Source organism: Sceloporus occidentalis, unplaced genomic scaffold, assembly GCF_023333645.1.
Source record: "Sceloporus occidentalis isolate IW3139 unplaced genomic scaffold, rSceOcc1.0.p SCAF_14, whole genome shotgun sequence".
Taxonomy (NCBI): domain Eukaryota; kingdom Metazoa; phylum Chordata; class Lepidosauria; order Squamata; family Phrynosomatidae; genus Sceloporus; species Sceloporus occidentalis.
In genome coordinates, this window is record NW_028316994.1 from 18,838,220 (window position 1) to 18,860,382 (window position 22,163).

Here is a 22,163-nt window from a genome sequence, read left to right on the forward strand (position 1 = left end):
TTTGAGCATGTATGAATTTATATTTATATTAATTTCCAGCTTTTATTTTATAGTTCCCTTCATTTTTCTTAAATATGCTACATTTTATGGTGCCTAGTCCTCCTTTCCAGTTATGACATCTGGTCACCTGGCTGAAACCCAGAATTGGGTCCAAACTTTCTTTACGATGCCCACACCTGACTTGGGGCTTCTTCAGACTAATCTGCATTTAAATAACTCATAATTTGCTGTGGGTTTGCAGGGGGGTTTAAGTGACAACAGCGGTTGCCTTATTCGCATGTGGTCCTCTATCCAGTACAAGTCACTCTGTGGTCAGCAGTAGGTGTCCAGTGTCAACAGCATGGCTGGCTACCTGATTCTGACCACAGCAGTTGCTCCGGGAAACAAACTGGGGCCACATGGAAAGGCAGCAGTCAGTCATCACTGGGGAAAACCCACAAGGCAAGGGGCAAATGTTAAGCAAATCTGTGGCTAGACTACTCCAGGGGCAGCCCAGACTATTCTGGCAAGTGTAGACAATAATAATAATAATAATAATAATAATAATAATAATGGATTTATTTATAGCCCACCCAATCACAAGGAATCCGGGCGGTTTACAGCAAAAAAAATATGTAAATATAAAATATAAAATACAAGCCCTGGGTTACCCTTTATCACAGAAATCAGCTTTGACTTTTGGGGTTTTGATTATTTCTCCGGTCCTCCAGAGAAATTCTGCTGGAAATTGACCATAGAGTTGCACTGCAAGACTTGAGAGGTTACCAGAGAAAACACTTCTCTAGATGTTGTAGGTTGTGGTGCAGTGGTTAAAATGCCAGTCCTGCAGCCACAAGGTTGTGAGTTTGATCCCAAGGTTTATCAGCCTTCCATCCTTTTGTAGGTTAGTAAAATGAGTCCCCAGCTTGTTGGGGGCAATTAGCTTACAGATTGTAAACCGCTTCGAGAGTGTCGAGTTCACTATTAAGTGGTATAGAAATGTAAATGCTGTTGCTATTGCTACAGCATGATTCTATGGTCAATATCTGACAGATGTTCAGAGAGTTGTGCAGGAGGACCTTGAGATTCCTAGAGAGGTGATCTCTCAGGTAAAAATGTAGTAGTTTTTTATTTGTGTTCCCCCCCCCTTCCCCCTTCCACAGGGGTCCTGCACCCCCAACCCCAGCCTATGTGGAGGGACCACTGTATTCTGATTTCCTCCCATTCACAGTCTCCCCTGGATCCCATTCACGTACCTCGGCACTTGGTGTTCTCCTCGGAGGGCTCGTAACCTGCGCCGCAGGTACAATCTGTGACGGTCTGTTCGGCCCACTGCCCATCCTCCCGGCAGTACATGCTGAGCGGGCGGGAGCTGACCTTGACAGCGTTGGCCACGCACTGCCCAGTGACCGACATGACCAGCTCACGGGGCACCGTCTCTTGGAATAGGGTAAAGTTGACAGTGACGGAGGGACACTTTTTGTAGAAGAGCCGGACGGAGAGCAGGGCCATGCAGGCCCCTTGGTCTTGGAAAGCCAAGTAGAAACCCGCCTTGGAGAGGGGTCCGATCTTGAGGGTCTTCACATTGACCTTCCCGGAGGCCTCCATACCCACCCGTTTACGGGTCAAATGCTCGGCTGCCACGGTGTCCACTTTCACGTAAGGATTCTCCATCCAGGGCGGGAAAGTGGCAGTGGCGATGTCACTATCCGCCTCGTAGAAAAAGACATTGAAGGTCTCCTTGCAGGAGCGGTTGACACGTGGGATGGAGAAACATTCCACTACCGTGAAGCGGAGCTCAGCATAGATGTGGGTGGCGCCCGAACGAGGCACGAAAGTGGTCCGGAGCCAGTTGTTCTGGTTGGGGTGCCGCACGCCACACACCTCGAAAGTCCGGACGCTGTTCTGCTCCTCGTCCATCCCGCTCAGCTCTTCCCACTGCCAGGAAGGAAGGAGGAAGGGGGGAAAGAAATCCAGCAGTCAGACTGATTTCTGGTTTTTAAGCTGTCATAAACTGCTTTGAATCCCGGGGCCAGGAAAAAGATGGGATATAAAGCATAGAATCAGAGAGTTGGAGTAAACCTTATGCGGGGATCCGTTCTGGACACTGCCCCCCCACCACGTAAGGCAAATGCCGTGTAAGTTATGGACCCATTCAATAGAATGGGGCTCATGCTCGTGGCGTGCATGCGCCATTCAATAGATTGCAGCGCGGCTTCCGCATAAACCAGAAGCCACGTATGGCACGCCCACGTATGGAGCGGATGCGCTGTACTGTTCTTTAAATGTAAATCTTTGATAGTGGAAGAGACTCCCTGAGAAGGTGGTGGTCTCTCGTCCGTTGGTCTTTTTCAATACCAGTTGGATGGCCCACCTGTTAGGGGTGTTTCAGCCGTGATTTGTTTCTGCATCACTCCACGGCTGGACTAAATGACCCCTAAATGATCCGCCTCAACTGCTCTATGATCCTCTGGCTAACGGCTTTATTACAGCATGAGATTTGGAGCCTTGCAACTTGCGGAAAAGCTCATAATGTTTAAAAACAACCCGCTAGTCCCAAAGGTGCCCCACGGCTGCCTTTTCCCAGCAGTGCCGTTTTCCCATGGAAAATCCCCTAAAGCTATCCAATGGGAGAAATACTAGATTTTGAAGGAGAGGAAGGGATTCTTTTGGTGGGAAAACATTTAAACATCCTCATTCCATGGTGAGGATCCTGATCAGAGGAAACAAGAGGAAAACTGTGGCTAGGGTTTATTTTTGGCCATCGAGTCTGATAAGTTTGCTCCAAGGGTGGCAAGTCTATTTAAAATGGGCGACATTTCCTGTCTGACGTGAGATGTTGCCCCCCTCTGGTCCACCCCCAGAAACTTTTCTTAAGAGATTAAGCAACGGATGTAGCTTGTATAGAAAACGCGTTCTTTGTCTGGGCTTGATTTTTGGTTGTGGTGAAGCAGTTGAAACCACAATGTGAGATCCCAGCCGGCTTTTGCAAAGCCACTCGCTTGGCAAGTTCTCCAACCGGAACCAAGAATGGAGGAAGGAAGCTGCTAGAGGAGATGTCAAGGAAGGGATAACTAGCTGCGTTAGCAAAAATTTTTTTTAAAAAAAATTAAAAAAATAGATCCTCCATGGCCAGAAAAGGTCTACCTTTAAATATAGTCGGCCCTCCGTATCCCTGGAGTCTTCACCCACAGATTCTATTATCCATGGCTCGAAAATACTCCAAAAATACAGCTGAACCTCCACATTTGCAACTTTGACTTTTGTGGGTTTGATTCACACATTCTCTCTAGGTCCACAGAGTTGCTCTGGAGGACCTAGAGATTCCTAGAGGCATTTGGAGGTCCCCCAAGACAACTCTATGGCCAACATCTGGCACATATGGACCACAGAGTTGCACTGGAGGACCTAGAGATTCTTGGAGAAAACAGGTCTCTAGGCGTGAAGTTGAAGGCTTTCATGGCTGGCATCCATAGTTTTTTGTGGGTTTTTGGGGTGATGTTCTAGAATATGGCCACATAGCCCAAAAAACCCACAAAAAACTACAGTTCTCTAGGCATTTGGAGGTCCTCCAGCATGATTCTATGCTCAGCCTCTGGTGCATGTTGTCCACAGAGGTGCATTGGAAATTCCTAGAGAAGTGTTCTCTCAGGTTTAAAAGTAGTGGGTCTTTTATTTGTAGTTCTTCCAGTTTCCCCAGGGAACGTGGAGGACTTGTTCTTGTTGTTGTTGCAGCCAGTGTTTGATTCCCAGCTCAGCCATGGAAACCCACTGGGTCACCTTGGGGAAGTAGTCACACTCTCTCAGCCTCAGCGGGAGGCAATGGCAAATCTCCTCTGAATAAATCTTGCCATGAAAACCCGTTCACTTTAGGGTCACCATAAGTCAGAAACAACTTGAAGGCACAACAACAAAAACAACAATAACAACAACTTTGGTTTTGAAAAACTGGCAATTAAAAAAAAATAATGAAACAGGTGGGAGGGGGGCTGAATCTTTATAAAAGTCGAGTTGTCACCCCTTGAGGTGCCTGGGGTCCCTTTCAGAATCCACAATTATAGTGCTATGGTTCCACTTTATACTGCCATCCTCTCAAATCCTGGGTTTGTGGTTTAGGGAGGTACTAAAGGAGCTCTTTGACTAAGAAATCTGGGTAGCCCTCGTGAAACTACACATCCCAGGGTTGCTTAGGATGGAGCCGTGTAAGAGGGTTCCTGGAGAACAATTCAGTTCTCTTTTCAGCCGGAGGGCCACGAAACCAGTCTTGGGGTCTGCATGTGGCCCCAGGGTCACTCCGTCCTGCCTGACCCGTTCAGCCCCAAAGGCGGTCTGGGGCTCTGCCCAACGGACCCCTTCCTCCCTTACCTGGCCATCCTCAGGGAATGTCGTCCATTTCAGGTCCGCCGTTTCCAGCTTGGTGTTCATGAGACTTTCTGAAAGGGACAAGAGAGAGGAGATGAAAGATGCAAAGCTGATGGTTTTGAGAGAGTGGGGTTTCAGCACCAGGAACCTTTTTTGCCCAAATGGGTTGCCTTGGAAATAAAAAGAAAACCTTCTACCCCAAGAAGGAACAACTTGGGAGCAGGAACACAAAGATGTACACACCCCAAGATCCTGGTTGTGATGCTCCTTCAAGATGCTCCCAACTTACTCCTAAGGTTCTCTTAGCCAGATTTCTTCAGAAGAGGTTCACCAACATGCCATACTGGTTTGGTTTTGGGCTAAGACTCTGGAGACCAGGGTTCGAATCCCCGCTCAGCCATGGAAACCCACTGGGTGACTTTGGGGAAGTCACACTCTCTCAGCCCCTCCAAAAAAAAACAACCTTTGATAAGTCAGAAATGACCTGAAGGCACACAATGACAACCTCTGAGAGTCCTACGCCAACAAGACAACCTCAAGCTGGCTTTACAATATGTTGACTTACACACACCAATGTTTTACAAATGAAAGCTGGGACACACACGTTCAAAGAGAAGCAAAGAGATCCTTTTGGGAAAGAAAGTCATAACCCCACTGCCTCCGTTCTAAAAAAACACCCTGTTCATTTGTTGCAGAATGGCAGCCCCATCACAAAAGCACCCAAAGTGACTTCCTTTGGACTACAACTCAAAGAAGCCTCCCAATTGGTGTGCAAGCCACAGAATCATAGAATCATAAAACAGATATCAAGAACCTATCTATATGCAAGAATAATGAAAGAATGGAAGAAAAGAGAAACACCATCAGTAAATGACTGGCAATGGAAAGTACTAGATATGAAACGCCCAGAAGATCTTAACAGGAAGACTGGAGAAGTTAGATAAATGAGATAGAACTCCAATAACGAAATATTGTGAAATGAAAAGGACTTAAAGAAGTAATGTAAACAACATCAGATTGATAAATAAGATGAATTACTTAGGAGTTTATCACACAAAGGAGACTGGGAGTTTATCCCAGGAAAACCATGTAAATACATGGAACGATTTCACACGGCGTTGCACAAAACCCGCCATTAAAGTGGTCACAAAGCAGCATTAATGCACATCTTTTTACTTTTGGGATTTCATTTCCAACAATGCATTTCCAATATTGCTTTATTTGCACAATTGTATGTGATAATCATTTGAGCAATTACTTGCCATTTCTGCATCATTTGCGGGATGCTTTAAATGCGGTTTAATCTCTCTTTAATGCCAGAATCAGTCCCAGAGGGATAAACTCCTTAGTAAAAAAAAGGGAGGGAGGGGGTAAATTACATTGTGAAACCTTTAAAGGATCATGATTATGTAAAGAGATAAGCGGTAATTAATAAACAGGAAGGGAAAACGAGCCATCACCAATGGATTCAGCAATAGGAAGTGAATTACTTTAGATGTTCAGCAAAATAACTGATTTTGAAAAGGTACGAATTTCTATTATGTTTGTATGTTTTGTTTTATTATATATGGAAAATTAATTTTAAAAAGCAAGCAAGCTGGGGAACTGCAGATAAAACAGGACTGGGTACGTATCCAGAAGCGGAGCTACTTTGGAGGGACTGTAACTCCCAGAATGCCCTCCATCCAGACCCTCCCTGTTAGGAGATTCTCAGAGGTTTTTATCCCCATGGTCTTTGCCATCTAGCCTCAGCCAGAGGCACTGAATCAGGAAGCCTGTTCTTGCTGCTGCACAGCAAAAGGTTTTCACTTTCCAAGCTGCTCATTAAAGGAAACACGAGTTCCAAAGATGAAAATGGGATTTTGAAAACTGAGTAGCAGACAACCAAGTCCAGGGCTGCCATCATTTCCTTCTACCAAATCAGGATAAACGTATGCAAGAGAGGACTGGGTGGTTTATCAACCTATAAAAAGCCCCCCCCCCCCCCCATGTACTACATTTTGATATTTAACACTGCATACAGTCATTGAGTCAACCAGCCACGGCCTCAAAATACTGTATTCCAAAAATATACACCATTCCAAAAAGCAAACCTTGATTTTTGCCATTTTATATAAGGGACACCGTTTGACTATGCGAGTCTATGTGACGGAACTTCAGCATCCAGGGATTTGGGAGTCAATGGGGGCTCCTGGAACCAAATCCCAGCAGATATCAAGGACCCACTGTAACAACAACAACAACAACAACAACAACAACAGGCCATTGCACATAATGGGACTTGAGCATCCAGGGATTTTAGGATCCAAGGGTGTCCTGGAACCAAACCCCAGCAGACACACCAAGGTCACACTGTATTTCTGTTGTAGTTTATTTATATGTTGCCATCAATTTACATTCTGGGATTAGTAGTTTGTTGCTTCAACCGGCCCAGAAGGAAGAAACATTTTCCAAGCCCTTCAATTTGGGACAAATGGTAAACCTAACTGGGCACTTTTTCTGAGCTGCGTAAATTGTGATGTTAGACATTCGTGGCTTAAAACTGCCCTGTGAAGTACCACCAAGCGATGGAAAAAGGGTTCCTGGGACCCTTTGCAAGGAGTGATACTCTAGGGGTCTTTAAAGGAAAATGAAAATCTAGAACATCTGGATCCCCTGGAGATTTGGGACGGGTGCCCCGCGCATGGGATCCTCATGAGACAGCCACCCCTTCACCCCCAATTTCCACCAAATCCCTCTTTTTGGAGATTGTAATCTCCGCCACGACAGGAGGAAGGATCCTAAAGTTGCTTGGAGGCGCAGCATGAATTCATTTAAATGCATGCAAATTCCCAACAGCCCGGTCTCCCCAAATAATATCTCAGGAAGCCAACAGCAACAATTCCCAGGCCTCCCACTCCAGTTTAATATCAAGCAGACACACCTCGATATAAACACCAGTTGGGACACTATAAACTCTGCTGCTCCCATATTGGGCAAAGCCTCCCCCTCTTTGTAGGGACAATAATTCATATAATCCCTATACTTTGCATGCGCCTCCATGAGGCAGCGCCTCTGGTTAAATTTGGACTGCATCTGCACTGCAGAAATAATGCACTTTGGCACCGCTTTAATTTTCTATGATGGAAGCAGGGCAGCCAGAAGTCCTAACACCACAAAATGTACGGCATTCAAAAAAAAAATAGAGGACATTCCAAAATAAAAGCTAAGAACACTCATATAAATGTAAAGTCATGCTCAAAATGGAGAACATTTTGTAATTCCTCCTGGACAGAAGGCTTAAATGTAGGACATGTCCTGGGAAAGGAGGACATCTTGTCACCCTGTGTGGAAGTGCATTCCTATGCATTTGCTATTATACATTAGAATAGCATTCCTATTCCTAAATGCTATGGAAATCTGGAGTTCGTAGTTTGTTGTGGCACCAGAGCTCTCTGGCAGAGAAGGTGAAATATCTCACGAAACTACAAATCCCAGGATTCCATAGCACTGAGCCATGGCAAAGTGGTGCCAAACCTAGGGTAACCAGATGTCCTCCTTTTCCCAAGACAACCATACTTTTCAGCCTTCTGTCCAGGAGGGATGTCAAAATGTTCTCCATTTCGAGCATGACTGAGAAGCACACATTTACATTTCTATGAGTGTTTTTAGGTCCCACACTTTCATTGAACATTCTACATTTTACAGCACCTTGTTCAAAGTACCCAGACTCCCTCTTTTTCCAGGACATGTCCTACATTTTTCTGCCTAGGAGGAATTTCCAAATGTCGTCCATTCTGAGCATGACTAAGAAGCACGGATTAATATTCCTACGGGTGTTTTGAGCTTTTATTTGGCAAGGCCCTCCATTTTCTTGAACGTCCTACATCTCACAGCGCTTTGTCCTCCTCCTTTGTGAGTCGGAGGTCTGGTCACTCTGCGTTATTTCTTGCAGTGCAGATGCAGCCTAGGACTTGGACAAAGGGCTTTTTAAATTGCAATTCCCATAATCCCCCACTTCCAGCAGCACTGGGTGTGAGGGATTCTGGGAGTTGTAGTCCACCCCATCCACCCACCCACCCAAAAGACCAACTTTTCTGTGTTTTCCCAAGCCCTGTCCTCGCATGGGAGCCGAGCCAGCCTTGCGAAGGGGTCAAAGGTGGACGCTGGGCTGGTGGAATATTTATAAAAAGCAGGACTGGCGTCATTTCCCCAATGCGCCCGGCCATCAGCACCGCCAGGGCCCCCGCCCAAGGCCAGGAAACCAACGCCCATCGCCCCCTCGCTTGCATCCGCATCAGTAGCAATGCCCTAGACGTAGCCTTGAAGTCCTGCAGAAATACACATGAAACCTCACACATCCGAACTGAAACCAGCATCTGCCATCCCTCCATGTGTCCTGGGAAATGGGCGCATGGGAGACATATCCCAGTCAGACCTCTACATATCTCTCTTTAGATGGCAAAGTTAGGAACAAAAGGGAGACCCTTGTTTTGCAACATGCATGACACGCAACCCTTTCACTGAAGGCACACAACACTCAGACATAAAATACCAAAGTCAGAAGCATGTTTGCCATAGGAGTTTATCACACTGGGGCTGATTTCAGCATAAAAGAGAGATTAAAGCGCATTTTTAAAGCATCCCGCAAATGAAGCAGAAATGGCACCATGAGAAATTGTTTCACGTAATTACGCGATTATTCCGGGATATTCACGGATAAACTCCCAATCTTCTTCGTATGATAAACTCCATAGTGTTGTTGTTGTTGCTGTTGTGAACCAAGTCAATTCTGACCTATGGCGACCCTATCATGGATTTTTCTTGGCCAGTATCTTCAGAGGGGGGTTGCCATGGTCATCCTTGGACCACTTGCCTAAGGCCACCCAGAGGGTTTACATGGCTGAGCCGGGATTCAAACCCTGGTCTCCAGGGTTGTAGTCCAACACTCAAACCATTATGTATCCCTGATATGCCCTTTCCAGAGCTTGGGAAAGTTATTAAAAACAAAAAAGTACAATTTCCAGCATCTCACAACCAGCAAGGACAATATTTTGGATAGGGTTCGGGAGGACCCAGGTTCCAGTTCTCACTTGGGTATAAAATATCCTGGGTTAAACCACTTGGGATGCATCCGCACCACAAAAATAATGCTCCAAAATCTATCTGCAAATTTCTGAAAAACTTAAATAACTTATGTGGTGCTGCAATCTACCTGCGTGTTTGTTCCATGCGCTGGCTGGGAAAGCCATTTTCTTCAATGTCTCCACCACAATCCCCTATAAATTCCCCTTTTCCCCTACCCACCTTCCCTTCCAGCCTAGACACCGGGCAAAATATGGCTCCTGACCCCCCACAACTCTCCAAATTGCACCCCTCTTTCCTTTTTGTTTTTGCTGTAGGTCTTGTTCCACCCCACATGCAGAGCAGCTATGGGGGCTTGAAATATAGGGCCGAAAAGTGGGTCCAGCATCCCCAAGAGGAGAGGAGAGACCTTGGCACTATATCCCCCCCCCCAACCACGGTTCCCCGTCCCAGACGAGATAAAGCCAAGAGGAAATTAAAAACACAAGAGAACATGTTCCCCATCAGATGATAAAAGAGGTTGTTGGGACATCGCCCGAGGGTGGGGCGGGAGGAAGGAGGGCCGTGTGTGTATGTGAGTTGTGTGTCTGTGTGTGTATCAGCCGGGGCAACACTGGGAATTATGGGTAATTACAGGGCGACGCCAAGCTGGTTGCGATGCCTAAGGGGTGCAACAGTGGGACGGGACGGGAAGCCAAAGGCGGGAGGGGAAGAAAATCATTAAAAAGGAGAGGTTAGGAAAGAGAGGGAGGGTTGTATTATTTGTCTAACATTAACATACAACACACAGCATTTAACACACAAGGCCCAGGTTGCACTTTCAAGCTTGCAAAAAGATCGAAGGGTCTTCATTTAAGGGACATCCCAAGGAGACGCAAGAGAGCATTTTTTGCACCTGTAAAAAACACCTTCCCCAACCTGCAACCCTCCCAATGTACAAGAGGACTGCAATTCCCATTATCTCAGGCCTCCCACACATTCAGAGGGCCTCAGGATGGGGAAGCGGGGTATAAGTCTTACAATGCAGACTCTCTTTTTTATGTAATGTTTTGAATGGAAAACATCTGCCCTGTTCATTTTTGAGATGTCGCAAGAGTCAGGGATTATTTGGGGCCAAAAAAGCTCAAGACGGCGACGCTCTCCAGCTCTCAGACCCATGGCTTATAGGGCAGTGCAACCCCAGGGATGGGAGGAAGGCAGCCTGCAAATGAAATGAAATCAATCCATCCATCAAATCCTCCATTCTCTTGCTGCTGGGCTGCTTAAGTCGCCCGCTTTCCCCATCAAAGGCCCTGGAGTCGGGGGCCTCTTCCCCGCTCGCCTTCATTCCTGTCCTCAATCCATCCCAGATGTGCAAGGATTGGACTCAACAAAAGGTGAGAGTGGGTTCCAGAAAGAGGAGGAATATACGAAGGAGTGGAAAATACAAGAAAGAGTGGTACCAATACCCCTGGGCTCCTTGGAAAGGGAGGGAAGTCCAGTTTGGCCACTGAAAGGGAAGAACTGGGAACCAGTTCCAGAACAATGCTAGAACCGATAGGAAGGTATGTGTGTATATGCCTTCAAGGTGCCTGTTATGCTAACACATAGCCCCGGTACTGATAATAATGATGATGATGATAATGCAATTTAGGTTAATGGTTTTATCAGCTCAAGGGTCCTCTGTTCTGGATCCTCAATGCACCCTGTGTGCCTTCAGGTCACCTGTTGACCCATGGCAACATAAAGCCTCTTTATTAGGAACAGGCAAAACATAATTATCAATAATAATAATAATGCACTGCAAGTTAATGGTTTTATGGGATCAGGTATCCTCTGTTCTGGATCCTCGGTGCACCCTGTGTGCCTTCATGTTGTCTGTTGATCTATGGCAACATACAGCCCCAATATTGGGAAAAGGCAGGGCATTATTATTATGAATGATAACAATGTAATTTAGGTTAATGGTTTTATGGGACCAGGCATCCTCTATTATGGATCTTTAGTGAAGAACACCCTGTGCACCTTCAAGTCGCCTGTTGACTTATGGCGACACACAGCCCTGATAGTGGGAAAAGGCAGGGTCTTATTATTAATGATAATAATGTGAGTTAGGTTTATGGTTTTATGAAACCAGGTATCCTCTGTTCTGGATCCTCAATGCTGGACACTCTGTCTAGGGAAGTCGGATGAGTTCCATACAGTATTATTCCAGCTGATACCTGATCAAAGCAGAATAGAGTGGCATTATTAATTCCCTCGATCAAGACCCTATACTTCTATTGATGCAGCCTTTTTAGCTGCCGCATGACACTGTTGACTCGTGTTCAACTTGTGGTCTACTTGGACTCCTAGATTCCTTTCACACATAAGTCTCCTTAAACCAGGTGTCCTCCATCCTATATCTGTGCATTTCATTTTTTTGCCTGAAGTACAGTACCTTTCATTTCTCCGTGTTGAATTTCATTTTGTTAGCTTTGGCCCAGCTTTCTAGGCTATTCAGATCATTTTGAATTTTGATCCTGTCTTCTGGGGTATTAGCTATTCCTCCTTATTTGGTGTCAACTGCAAATTTGATAAGCATGCCCTGTATTCTTTCATCTGAGTCATTGATAAAGATGTTGAATAGCATTGGGCCCAGGACAGAGCCCCACTGGACACCCTACTGGTCACTTCTCTCCAGGATGAAAAGGAGCCATTGCTGACCATCCTTTGGGTTCAGCCGGTCAACCGATTACAATGTAACAGTTGCCTTGTCTAGCCCACATTTTACCAGCTTGTCTGCAAGAATATTCTTTCATCCAAGTCACTGATAAAGATGCTGAATAGCATTGGGCCCGGGACAGGACCCCACTGGACACCCCAGTGGTTACTTCTCTCCAGGAGGAAGAAGAGGAGCCATTATGGATGCTGGTCATCTTGTTCTGACCTCAAATGGACTTGTGCCCACTTTGCTGGCATTGGGCAGCTCACAAGGACCACCTGAGAAGGCAGCTGACCACTATCACTGCAGAGAGAATCAAAAACCCAGACCAAAAGAAAGTTTCTTAAATTTGGGGTAAAAGGGGGGGAGCCAAATCCTGTGCAGATGTCATGAAGGCACTCCACACCCGATTTAGGGTTTGGGTCCTGCGTCATACAAACAGGGTGCGGTGAGCCCAAGGGAATTTGGAGTAAATCACCCAGGTAGGCAAGCCCTAATGTGTTTGAACAGTCCAAGCTCTTACTGTTTCATGCCGCCTTTGGTCCTCAAAACCAGTTTAGGGTTGCCTTTGGGGGAGATTGTTGGAAACTGTTCTTAAAGTTGGCTTTCTGAAAAAAAAACTTCTTTTTGAAATGGTTTTAATCTGTTTTTAAGGGTATTTTTAAAAATCTCTAGAAGCTCTGGCAGGCTGAGAGGCCATAAAAGCTTTCAATAAATACATTTATTGGGGAAGGGGGGAGAGCGAGGCCTCCGGGGTCCTGGTCGGAAACAACCAGCATCCGGGTTGCCTTCCCGCAAGGATGACAAATCCCATCCTCCTGATGCCCTTCAAAACCGGCCGGGGGGGTTGGGGATGGCAGAGGAAGGGGAGCCCCACCCTCTTAATTAAAGCCAGGGCACGGTTCCCAGGGCCCTCGTTTAAGGCAGGGCTGATGGCTTAATTAGAGGCAGCCGCGCATCCCGGCCCCAGGGCCAGCGCAAGCGGGCCAGGTGTCAGTGGGGCCCATAAACGCACCTTTAACAGCCCCCCGCGGAAAAGGGAACCGGCCATAAAAATCCCCTCCCTGGGCAGGAATCCGGGAAGGGGAGGCAGCCTCACGGCAACACAAACCGACACAACGCAACACAAAACTAGTGCTTTTTTTGGAGGGGGGGTTGGGCTCTGTGGCCATGTTCTAGAAGAGTTTATTCTTGATGTTTCGCCAGCATCTGTGGCTGGCATCTTCAGAGAATGCTGGCATGGAAGTGAGTGGTGTGTGTGTGTGTGTGTATACACTCCATTCATTCCCATGCCATTATTCTCTGAAGATGCCAGCCACGGATGCTGGCAAAATATCAGGAATAAACTCTTCTAGAACATGGTCCCATAGCCCAAAAAACCCACAAAAAACTATGCATGCTGGCCATGAAAGCATTCGATTTCACAAAACTATGGCACCCATGAATCTGGATTTCAGTGCAGGATATCTCCCTTCTCCTAAAATACTGGGCAGTGCCTTTCAAAGTTCAGACTGAAAGCCAGAGCAGATCCCTTCATCCAGGATGGTTCCATCCCTGCTGTCCTTACAGTGGCAGGTAAAGACATTTTTTGGCTGCCAGGCTTTTGCATGACAGGGATGCTGTTTTGGTTTTGTTTTAAAAATGTTTACAGGACCATCCAGTCCAACCCGACTCTGCCATGCAGGAACACACAATCATTTACCCGGGGATTTGCCATGGCTGACCAGGGATTCGAATCCTGGTCTCCAGAGTCATCATAGTCCCTGCTGGCTTTTGCACAAAGATTTTGAAGTGATCTCTCTTCCACAGTGACCAGCCTGGCCTAGTGGCTTGAGTGCTGGACAATGGAGACCAGGGTTTTTGTCTAACAAGGGTGAACTTGGGCAAGTCACGCTCTCTCAGCCTCAGGAAAAGACACTGGGAACGATGGTAATGTTTTTGCAAATAGGAAGGAAGAACCGGATGGACCCTGACAAAATATGGGGACTCCTTTTTAAGCAAGTATCCCATCCCTTGTTTTAGAAAAACAGACAAAGCTTGTGAAAGGCTCCATCAGGAGCACTACAACTCCCAGCGTCTCCTACTGAGATTCTGGGAGCTGCAATCCAAAAAATTTCTAAACCCCGCTCCCTTCATTCTTTGCAAGGATTCCAGCAACCAGCCAGTTGCCTCTCAAATCTGGGCCTGCCGTTTTCATTTTGGGGGCAATTAAAAATATTTTTATGCTGCCAGGCTTACATGGGTGCTGTCTATGGGTTTTAGAGTTTTGTCTAAGAGTTTTGGGCAAGTCACATGCTCTCAGCCTCAAGGGAAGGCAAGAATGGCAACCTCCTCTGAAGAAATCTTGCCCAGAAAAAAACTCCATGATACAAGGTCCTCCTTCTTTTTGTTGTTGTTAGCTGCCCTCAAGTCAGTTCCAGCTCATGGCGACGACCCTGTGAATAAGACATCTCCAAGAATCCCTATCCTCCACTGCCTTGCCCAAATCCTTGCCCATAACGCCTTAGGGTTGCCCTAAGTCAGAAACGACTTGAAGGCACACAACACACAGACAGAGCCAGTCAGGCTTGAATTCCCCCAAAATAACTAAATCATGACACGAGACACAGGACGAAAGGATAAGGGCAGGTAAAGTGGGACGTGGCTGGAGAAGAGGGAGGCTGTAGTATGTATGATGGCTTAGGTGCAATGGACGGAGCAGGTTGGACTGATTTACACAGAATGGGGTTTGACTAGATTGCCTTTGGGATCCCTTCCAACTCTAGGACTGTATGACCTGAGCAGGAACCTGGGTCTCCAGGGGCCTCTTGGAGGACTTTCAGAGAGGAGCAACTTGACCACAAAAAACAACAGGGACCAGGGTGGTGTTGTGGTTTGAGGATTGGATTACAACTCTGGAGATGAGTGTTCGATTCCCTGCTCAGCCATGGAAACTCACTGGGTGAGTTGCATACTCTCAGCCCCAGAAAACCCCATGATAGGTTCACCTTATGGTCACCATAAGTTCAAAATGACTTGAAGGCACACAACATGAACAACTAGTGTGTGGTGTAGTGATTTGAGCCTTGGACTTTGACACTGGAGATCAGGGTTCGATTCCTGCTTAGCTATGAAAACCCACTAGGTGACCTGGGGCAAGTCATACACTCTCAGCCTCAGAAAACTCCATGATAGGGTCATCCATATACGATCACTATAAGTCAGAAATGACTTGAAGGTACACAACAATAAAAGCAGCAAAAACTAGCATAGTGTACTGGTTTGAACATTGGATGATGACTCTGGAGACCAGGGTTCAAATCCCCGCTCAGCCGTGAAAACCCACTGGATGACCCTGGGCAAGTCACAAACTCTCAGCCCCAGAAAGCCCTCCCTGGGACAGATGGCCACCCGGCAACCATATAAGGGACAAGACCAAAGACTTTTCTAATCCAACATTTTCCATACCCATAGCGACCAGCACTTGACCGGTGGGACCCAAATGCCACTAAACCCTCTCCATTTCATATTCACCAGCATCTTGTACACAGAGGCATTCCTGATTAATAGCTATGGATGGCCCCAGTCCTCCTGAATTTGTCCTACTTCCCATCGTAAAGCTTTCCATGCAAGCGAGCACCATCCCACCTTGTGGCAGTGAGTTCTACAGTTGAACTATACATTGAGTAAAGAAGTCCTTCTTAAACAAGCATTGGATGTCTCTCTCTCTCTCAGGAGCAATTTAGCCACATAAACCTGCATGGCAGAGGCTTGGAATAAACAGCCAATATGGTGGTTTACGCATTGGACTAGGATGCTGGGAGGCCAAGGTTCGAATCCCTGCTCAGCCATGGAAGCTCTTGAGCAAGTCACATACTCTCAGACCCAGAGGAAGGCAAACCTCCCCGAAAGACATCTTGCCAATCAGTGGCAGCATGGTGCAATGGTTTTATTACTGAGCCAGGATCCTGGGGCACTAGAGTTCGAATCCCCACTCAGCCAAGGAAGCTCTTGAGCAAATCACACACTCGCAGCCCGAAAGGGAAACCTCCTCTGAAGATATATTGCAAATCAAAGGCAGCATGTTGTAATGGTTGGACTGCCCAGCCAGGATTCTGAGACACTAGAGTTCGAATCCTTGGTCAGCCATGGAAGTCCACTGGGCGACAAGGGCAAGTACGGCTCTCTAAGCCTCTAGTCTAGATAAAGCCCACACCAAAACTCCTCTGAAGAAATCTGGCCAAAACACTGGATGGCCATTGCCATTGGTCATAGTCCACTTGAAGGCACATGGCAACCACAACAGCACCAGCAACAACAAATACAGTATTGGCAATTTTATTTTCAGTTCCTTTACTTATTATGGAACCTGGCTTTTCCACAGTAACTTCACACTGGATCAGGGTTTGTGAGTTGTCCATCCCAACCCCAAGATCCCTTTGCTGGTCAATCGCCTGCCAGTTCAGACCCCATAAACACAGGGTGACCAGATGCCCTCCTTACCCCGACATGTCCTACATTTTCAGCCTTCTTTTCCAGGAGATATTCCAAAATGTCCTCCCTTTTGAGCATGACGAAGAAGCACAAATTTACATTTATAGAGAGTTTTTAGCTTGTCTGAGGCCATGTCCTCTGTTTTTACTGAATGACTTACATTTTGCAGTGCCTTCTCCACCTTGGCAAGGGTGACCAGATGTCCTCCTTTCCCTGGACATGTCCTACATTTTCAGCCTTGCTTTTCCAGGAGGAATTACAAAAATGTCCTCTAATTTGAGCATGACGAAGAAGCACGCATTTACATTTATGTGTTTTTAGCTTTTGTTTGGCAAGGCCCTACAGTCTCCTTGAAGGTCCTACATTTTGCAGTGCACTGTCCTCCTTTGTGGTTAGGACATCTGGTCACTCTGCACGAACACCTAGGTCAGTGGTCCCGCTCCCAGAATCCCAGACCATTGGCCAACATGGCTCAGGCTTCCGGGGGCTGAAGTCTAAATCTCTTAAAGGGCAGTTTGGAGACCACTGGTCTAGGTCAGCTCTGGCTTTCTCATCCCGACATGCATCACGTTACACTGAACCATGGCATCCATTTCACTTTCCAAACCGTTTTTACTCTCAGCCCCCTGAAAGAATTTAGTCCAAGCCGGCAGCTATTGCTGCTCCTTGTGGCAATGAGTTCCACAGGCCTTCCTGTGAAAAAGGGAACAGTTTCCGTTTTAACCTGTCCCATTCCTCCCAACCTTTTTGCAAACCCATTGCAGAGATGACAAGTTAATCTGAGCGCAAGCTGCTGCAGACGCCTGAAAACACAACAGGCTAAACATTGGCGCTATTATCCCAAAACTGGAAATATGCCATCGGAACAGTCATGAGATGTTTCTCGTTAAAAGGAGGGGGGAAAGGACAAGAGAAAGATTGAGAAAAGAGGAGGGCAGGGGCGGACGGGACAGAGGTTTATGAAGTTATAAACAGCGCGCAGAACATCATAAAATATTTCCTCTCTTTCTGGCTCTCTTGCAACACCATCCATCGCTCACGGTCATCCCACGAAAGCGACTGGAAGGAGGCCAGAAAAGGCAAGCGTCTCTGCCTGGACACAAAACCTGCGCAGGTCTGGCGTCTCAATTAGGTGCAGAGACGGGAGGGATCGCTCTCTCAACTGTCGACAAGGCGTAATAGTTAAGGAGAACCTCCATGGTCAGGCACAGTATATCTCTCCAAAGGATAGGGGTCACCAAAGAAGGAAAGCATCCCTCATCCTCACTTTCGCATCTCGATCGCCTGTGACCCACTGGCCAAAAGGACCCACGGGGCAAAAGGACGAGCTTTCCGTCTCCTCTTTCCAGCCGCGAGGCAACTGCAACTTTCTCCCAACTTAATTACTCAGATACTCCTCTGGAGAGTTCAAAAGGCAGAGGCAGTATCAGTCGCTCTTTGCCAGAAGCACCTGGGAATCAAAGGCAGAAAGGCGGCCAGCCCAACACTTGGGAAAGTCCTTCTGTTTGCACTACAGCTCCCAGAACTCTCTGGGAAAGCCCCTCGGTTTGCACTGAAACTCCCAGTATCCCCCGGGGGATTCTGGGAGTTTCAGCGCAACCAAGGGGCTTTCCCAGAGGGTTCTGGGAGCCATAGTGCAAACAGGACTTTGCCCAAGCCTTCCTCTATGCTAATGGTTTCCAAACTTTCGTCTTCCAGATGTTCTAGACTACAACTCCCAGAATTCCTGAGTACTGTCTAAACTGGCTGCAGCTTCTGGGAGCTGAAGCCCCAAAATCTAGAGAAATAAAGCTAAGGAACCATTGCTCTACATGCACCATGCACTCAGACCTGCAAGGCTTGAAGATAAAGAAACTGCCTGGTCTCTTGTCCACAGCACTAATGGCTGGGGATGATGGGCTTTGTAATCTGACACTTACTGGGAGAGGAAGGAAACTCTCCTGGATGTCAACAAACAAGGCATCTCTTTTGTTTGGATCTCTCTGGGGGGAGGGGATTTTGGAATTCCCCTTTTTGCACATGCTTTTGATGTTCTTTTGTAATGTTCTTCACACTCCTCCACCTCATTTTGAACCTTTCCAAATTTAGTCCTCCAGATATTTTGGACTATTTGGGAATCCTTGCTTTAAACTTTCAGTGGCTCCCAAGCTTTGGTCCTCCAGATGTTTTGGACTCCTGCTTCCATAATCCCTGACTATTGACCAAGCTGCCTGGGGCTTCTGCAAACTGGAGTCCAAAACACTTGGAGGAACAAAGTTTGGGGATCCTTGCATTAAAGAAAGGCAGCCGCAGCAACACAATGTGCCCTTAAAGCAATTCTCTGGCCTTTGCCCCTGGTTTTTCTTGGTGAAGTACAGAAAGGGCAGCCTGCAAGCATGGACAATCCAGGCAAGATAGGAGCCTCCGCCGTGCAAGCGTGTTCACAACGGTGAGAGGGAGGTTGTTGCATGATTCCACATTTGATAGTCGGCGCATTTGCCTCCCCAAGGAGCACAAGGATTACAGATGCGGCGGAGGCGAAGTTTTGAACCTCCTCTTTGATGGCTGAGCCAAGAAGCTGAGATAAAAAGGCGCCTCGTCTTCTCTGCGGTTAAGAGGTGGGCCAGGCCCAGGCCCATCCCGGCATTCTCAGGGATTTTGAAAGCCTTGCAATGCTCCTCCGTGACCCAGAAGCAACCAGATCCCTTTCTCAAAGACCAGAGAGAAATGGATCCTCTACCTCAATGGCTCCTCAACTTTGGCCCTCCAGATGTTTTGGACTTCAGCCCCCAGAAGCCCTAACCAGCTTGCCCAATAGTCAGAAATTCTGGGGCCTGAAGTTCAAAACATCTGGAGGACCAAAGTTTGGGATCCACTGCAAAGTGAGGGTTCATAGACAGGTACCGATCCACAATCTGTCGGCTGCAGGTCTACGGCGCATTTCCAAGAAAGAAAGAAATGGTTGTAGGTAGAAGGCACCAATATGATGCCAGTCCCTGGCATGCTGGAAAAATGAGAATGCCAGTTCCTTACATCAGGTAGCATGAGATGTACAGTGGTGCCTCGGGTTACGAAAGTAATTCGTTCCGCGGCCGCTTTCGTAACCCGAAAGGCTTCGTAAGCCGAAAAACCCATAGGCGCTAATGGGGAAAAGCCGCGATTTGGTGCGAAAAAGCCGAAAAAAGCACCAAAAGTTTTTTCGTAACCCGAAAAAACATTCGTAACCCGGAACAATAATTCCCTATGGGATTTTTTCGTATCCCGAAAATTTCGTAACCTGGGTATTTCGTATCCCGAGGTACCACTGTACTACTTTAATGGAAACGCAGGAGTTGGATTGGATGGCCTTTGGGGTTTCTTCCATGAATCTATGCATGCATCACATGCGGCGCTTCTGTAGGGCAGGAGTGCACAATTGAACCCTCAGCCCCACAAAGGAGTTTATCACACTGGGGTGAATTGAGGCATTCAAGAGAGATTAAAGCACATTTAAAGCATCCTGCAAATAAAGCTGAAATGGCAAGGAATTGTGCCAATGATTATCACACGTAATTGCGCAAATAAAGTGATATCCGAAATGCATTGTTGCTGAAATCCCAAAAGTAAAATGTGCGTTAATGCTTCTTTGCGACCACTTTAATGATGGGTTTTGTGTGACGTTGTGCAAAATTGTTTCGTGTAATAAGGTGAGTTTTCCAGGATATTAATGGGATAAACTCCCGATCTCCTTCATGTGATAAACTCCATAGTGTTGCCAGGTTTTCAAAACAGCCATAAGGCACTGTCAAAATTCATGTCAGGAAGGATTAACCATCAGGAAGTATCTATTTGTTGTTGTTGTGTGCCTCCAAGTCAATCTTGACTTTGGCGAACCTCTCACTGGGTTTTCTTGCCAATTTTCTTCAGAGGGTTTTTGCCATTGCCATCCTCTGAAGCCACTTGCTATGACATCTTGCACCAAAGCAGGATGAGCCCCCTTGGTCTGGGCCAAGCTGCCCAAAATGGGTCCAACTCTAACCCTTGGGAGAGAGAAGGGGGGATAAAGAGCAGAGGCACACACACCCCAGAGATGCTGAGCCCCTTGGGAATAAATTGTTATTGCTGTTGTTATTCATGTCCTGCCTTGTTCCAATTCTGGGATTCAAGGCAGCATTGTTGTTGCTGCTGTTATTGTTGTGTGCTTTCAATCATTTCCCACTTATGGTGACCCTAAGGCAAACACTAGAGAACCAGTGCAGTGGCTTGAGCATTGGACTACAACGCTGGAGACCAGGGTTCGATTCCCCACTCGGCCATGGAGACCCACTGGGTGACCTTAGGTGAGTCACACACTCTCAGCCCCCAAAACCCCCATGATAGGGTTGCCTTAGGGGCACCATAACACAACAACAAGGTGAGCCTATTGTGAGTTTTTCTTGTCAAGATTTGTTCAGAGGCGATTTGCCATTGCCTCCCTCTGAGGCTGAGAGAGTGTGACTTGCCCAAGTAGGATTCCTGGCCAAATTGGGAATTGGAACCCAGTGTCCAGAGTCGTACTCCAACAAATCTACACCACTCTAGCTCTATCTCAAGGCAACTTACAAAAGTTAAAACCTATACAGCCTAAAAAGCAAACAGAAACCACACAGAAAGGTCTCCACTTGCCCAGGGAAGGCTAGCAAAGAGGGTGGCCATCTAACTTCTCTGGGGTCTAATCCGAACTGCAGAATTAATGTGTTTTGACATTTCTAATGGCATAATTAATGCATTTTAAATTATAACTTTAGCTGCCATGGCCAAGTGCTACAGAATCCTGAGATTTGTACTAACTGCAAATCCCAGGACTCCATAGCATGGATCCATGGCAGTTAAAGCAGTGTCAAACTGCACTATTTTTTGTAGTGCAGATGAGACCCAGGAAGGGAGGCAGCCATGGAAAAGGCTTTGCTTTCTGTGTTTGCGTCAGACGTACCTATGGGGATGGTGGGACATCCTGCGCATAGGGACAGGGAAGAGGTATAATGTGTGTGTGTGGGGGGGGGGAGATGTGTCCCTGGATTCTCCAAGACACAGCCCCACATCCCCTCTACCCGCAGCTTCAGAGACAAGCAGGAAAGCTTGCCATGGGGGGAAGCCTTGTGGGGGGAAGCCCTGAATGCCCCACGTGGGGCCAGCCAAAGAAGAAGCCACAATAGAGGAATTCAATTAATGTGTTATATGCTCCAGTGCGCCTCCACAGCCTTGGGAGAGACCTGACCTCCAAGGAGGAGGGGAATTGCAAGAAAGTGAGCAAAAAGTGGAGACTTGTGGGGAGGGGGCTGCAGAGATGGGGGAGCAAGGTGGGTTTTGAGTGTCACACTTGATTTGTGCAACTTCTGCTTTTTAAAAGGGGCCTCCCAGTTGCAGGCGAGCAACATCTTCCTCCAAATTCCTTGACTGCCCCCCCTTCCTTGTTGTGCAGGTTTTTCTTTTTTTAGGGGGGAGCAGTTGTGGAATTTGGAGAGAGAGAGAACCAAGAAGGGAAAGCCATTTTTATCTCTCTCTCTTTCAGACCCTTCCGTTCTTAATCCCTTTTCAATGAGATTCCCTCACTCCAGCTGGGGATGAATGAGTGAGTAAGAGGGGAAATAAAAGAGAAGGTTGA

At 47.0% G+C, this 22,163-nt stretch overlaps 1 protein-coding gene across 2 annotated transcripts in view; it reads right to left on the bottom strand.

The window, feature by feature from the left end:
- The window catches only part of EPHB4 (EPH receptor B4), a 48,942-nt gene that overhangs the window by 22,924 nt on the left and 3,855 nt on the right, over positions 1-22,163 (bottom strand). For both annotated transcript variants that reach the window (XM_089480558.1, XM_089480557.1), the window contains exons 3-4: positions 4,345-4,412; positions 1,236-1,917 (exon numbers count right to left, since the gene is read on the bottom strand). In XM_089480558.1, coding sequence (XP_089336684.1) covers positions 1,236-1,917; positions 4,345-4,412 — 750 coding nt within the window. The remainder of the gene's footprint in view (positions 1-1,235; positions 1,918-4,344; positions 4,413-22,163) is intronic.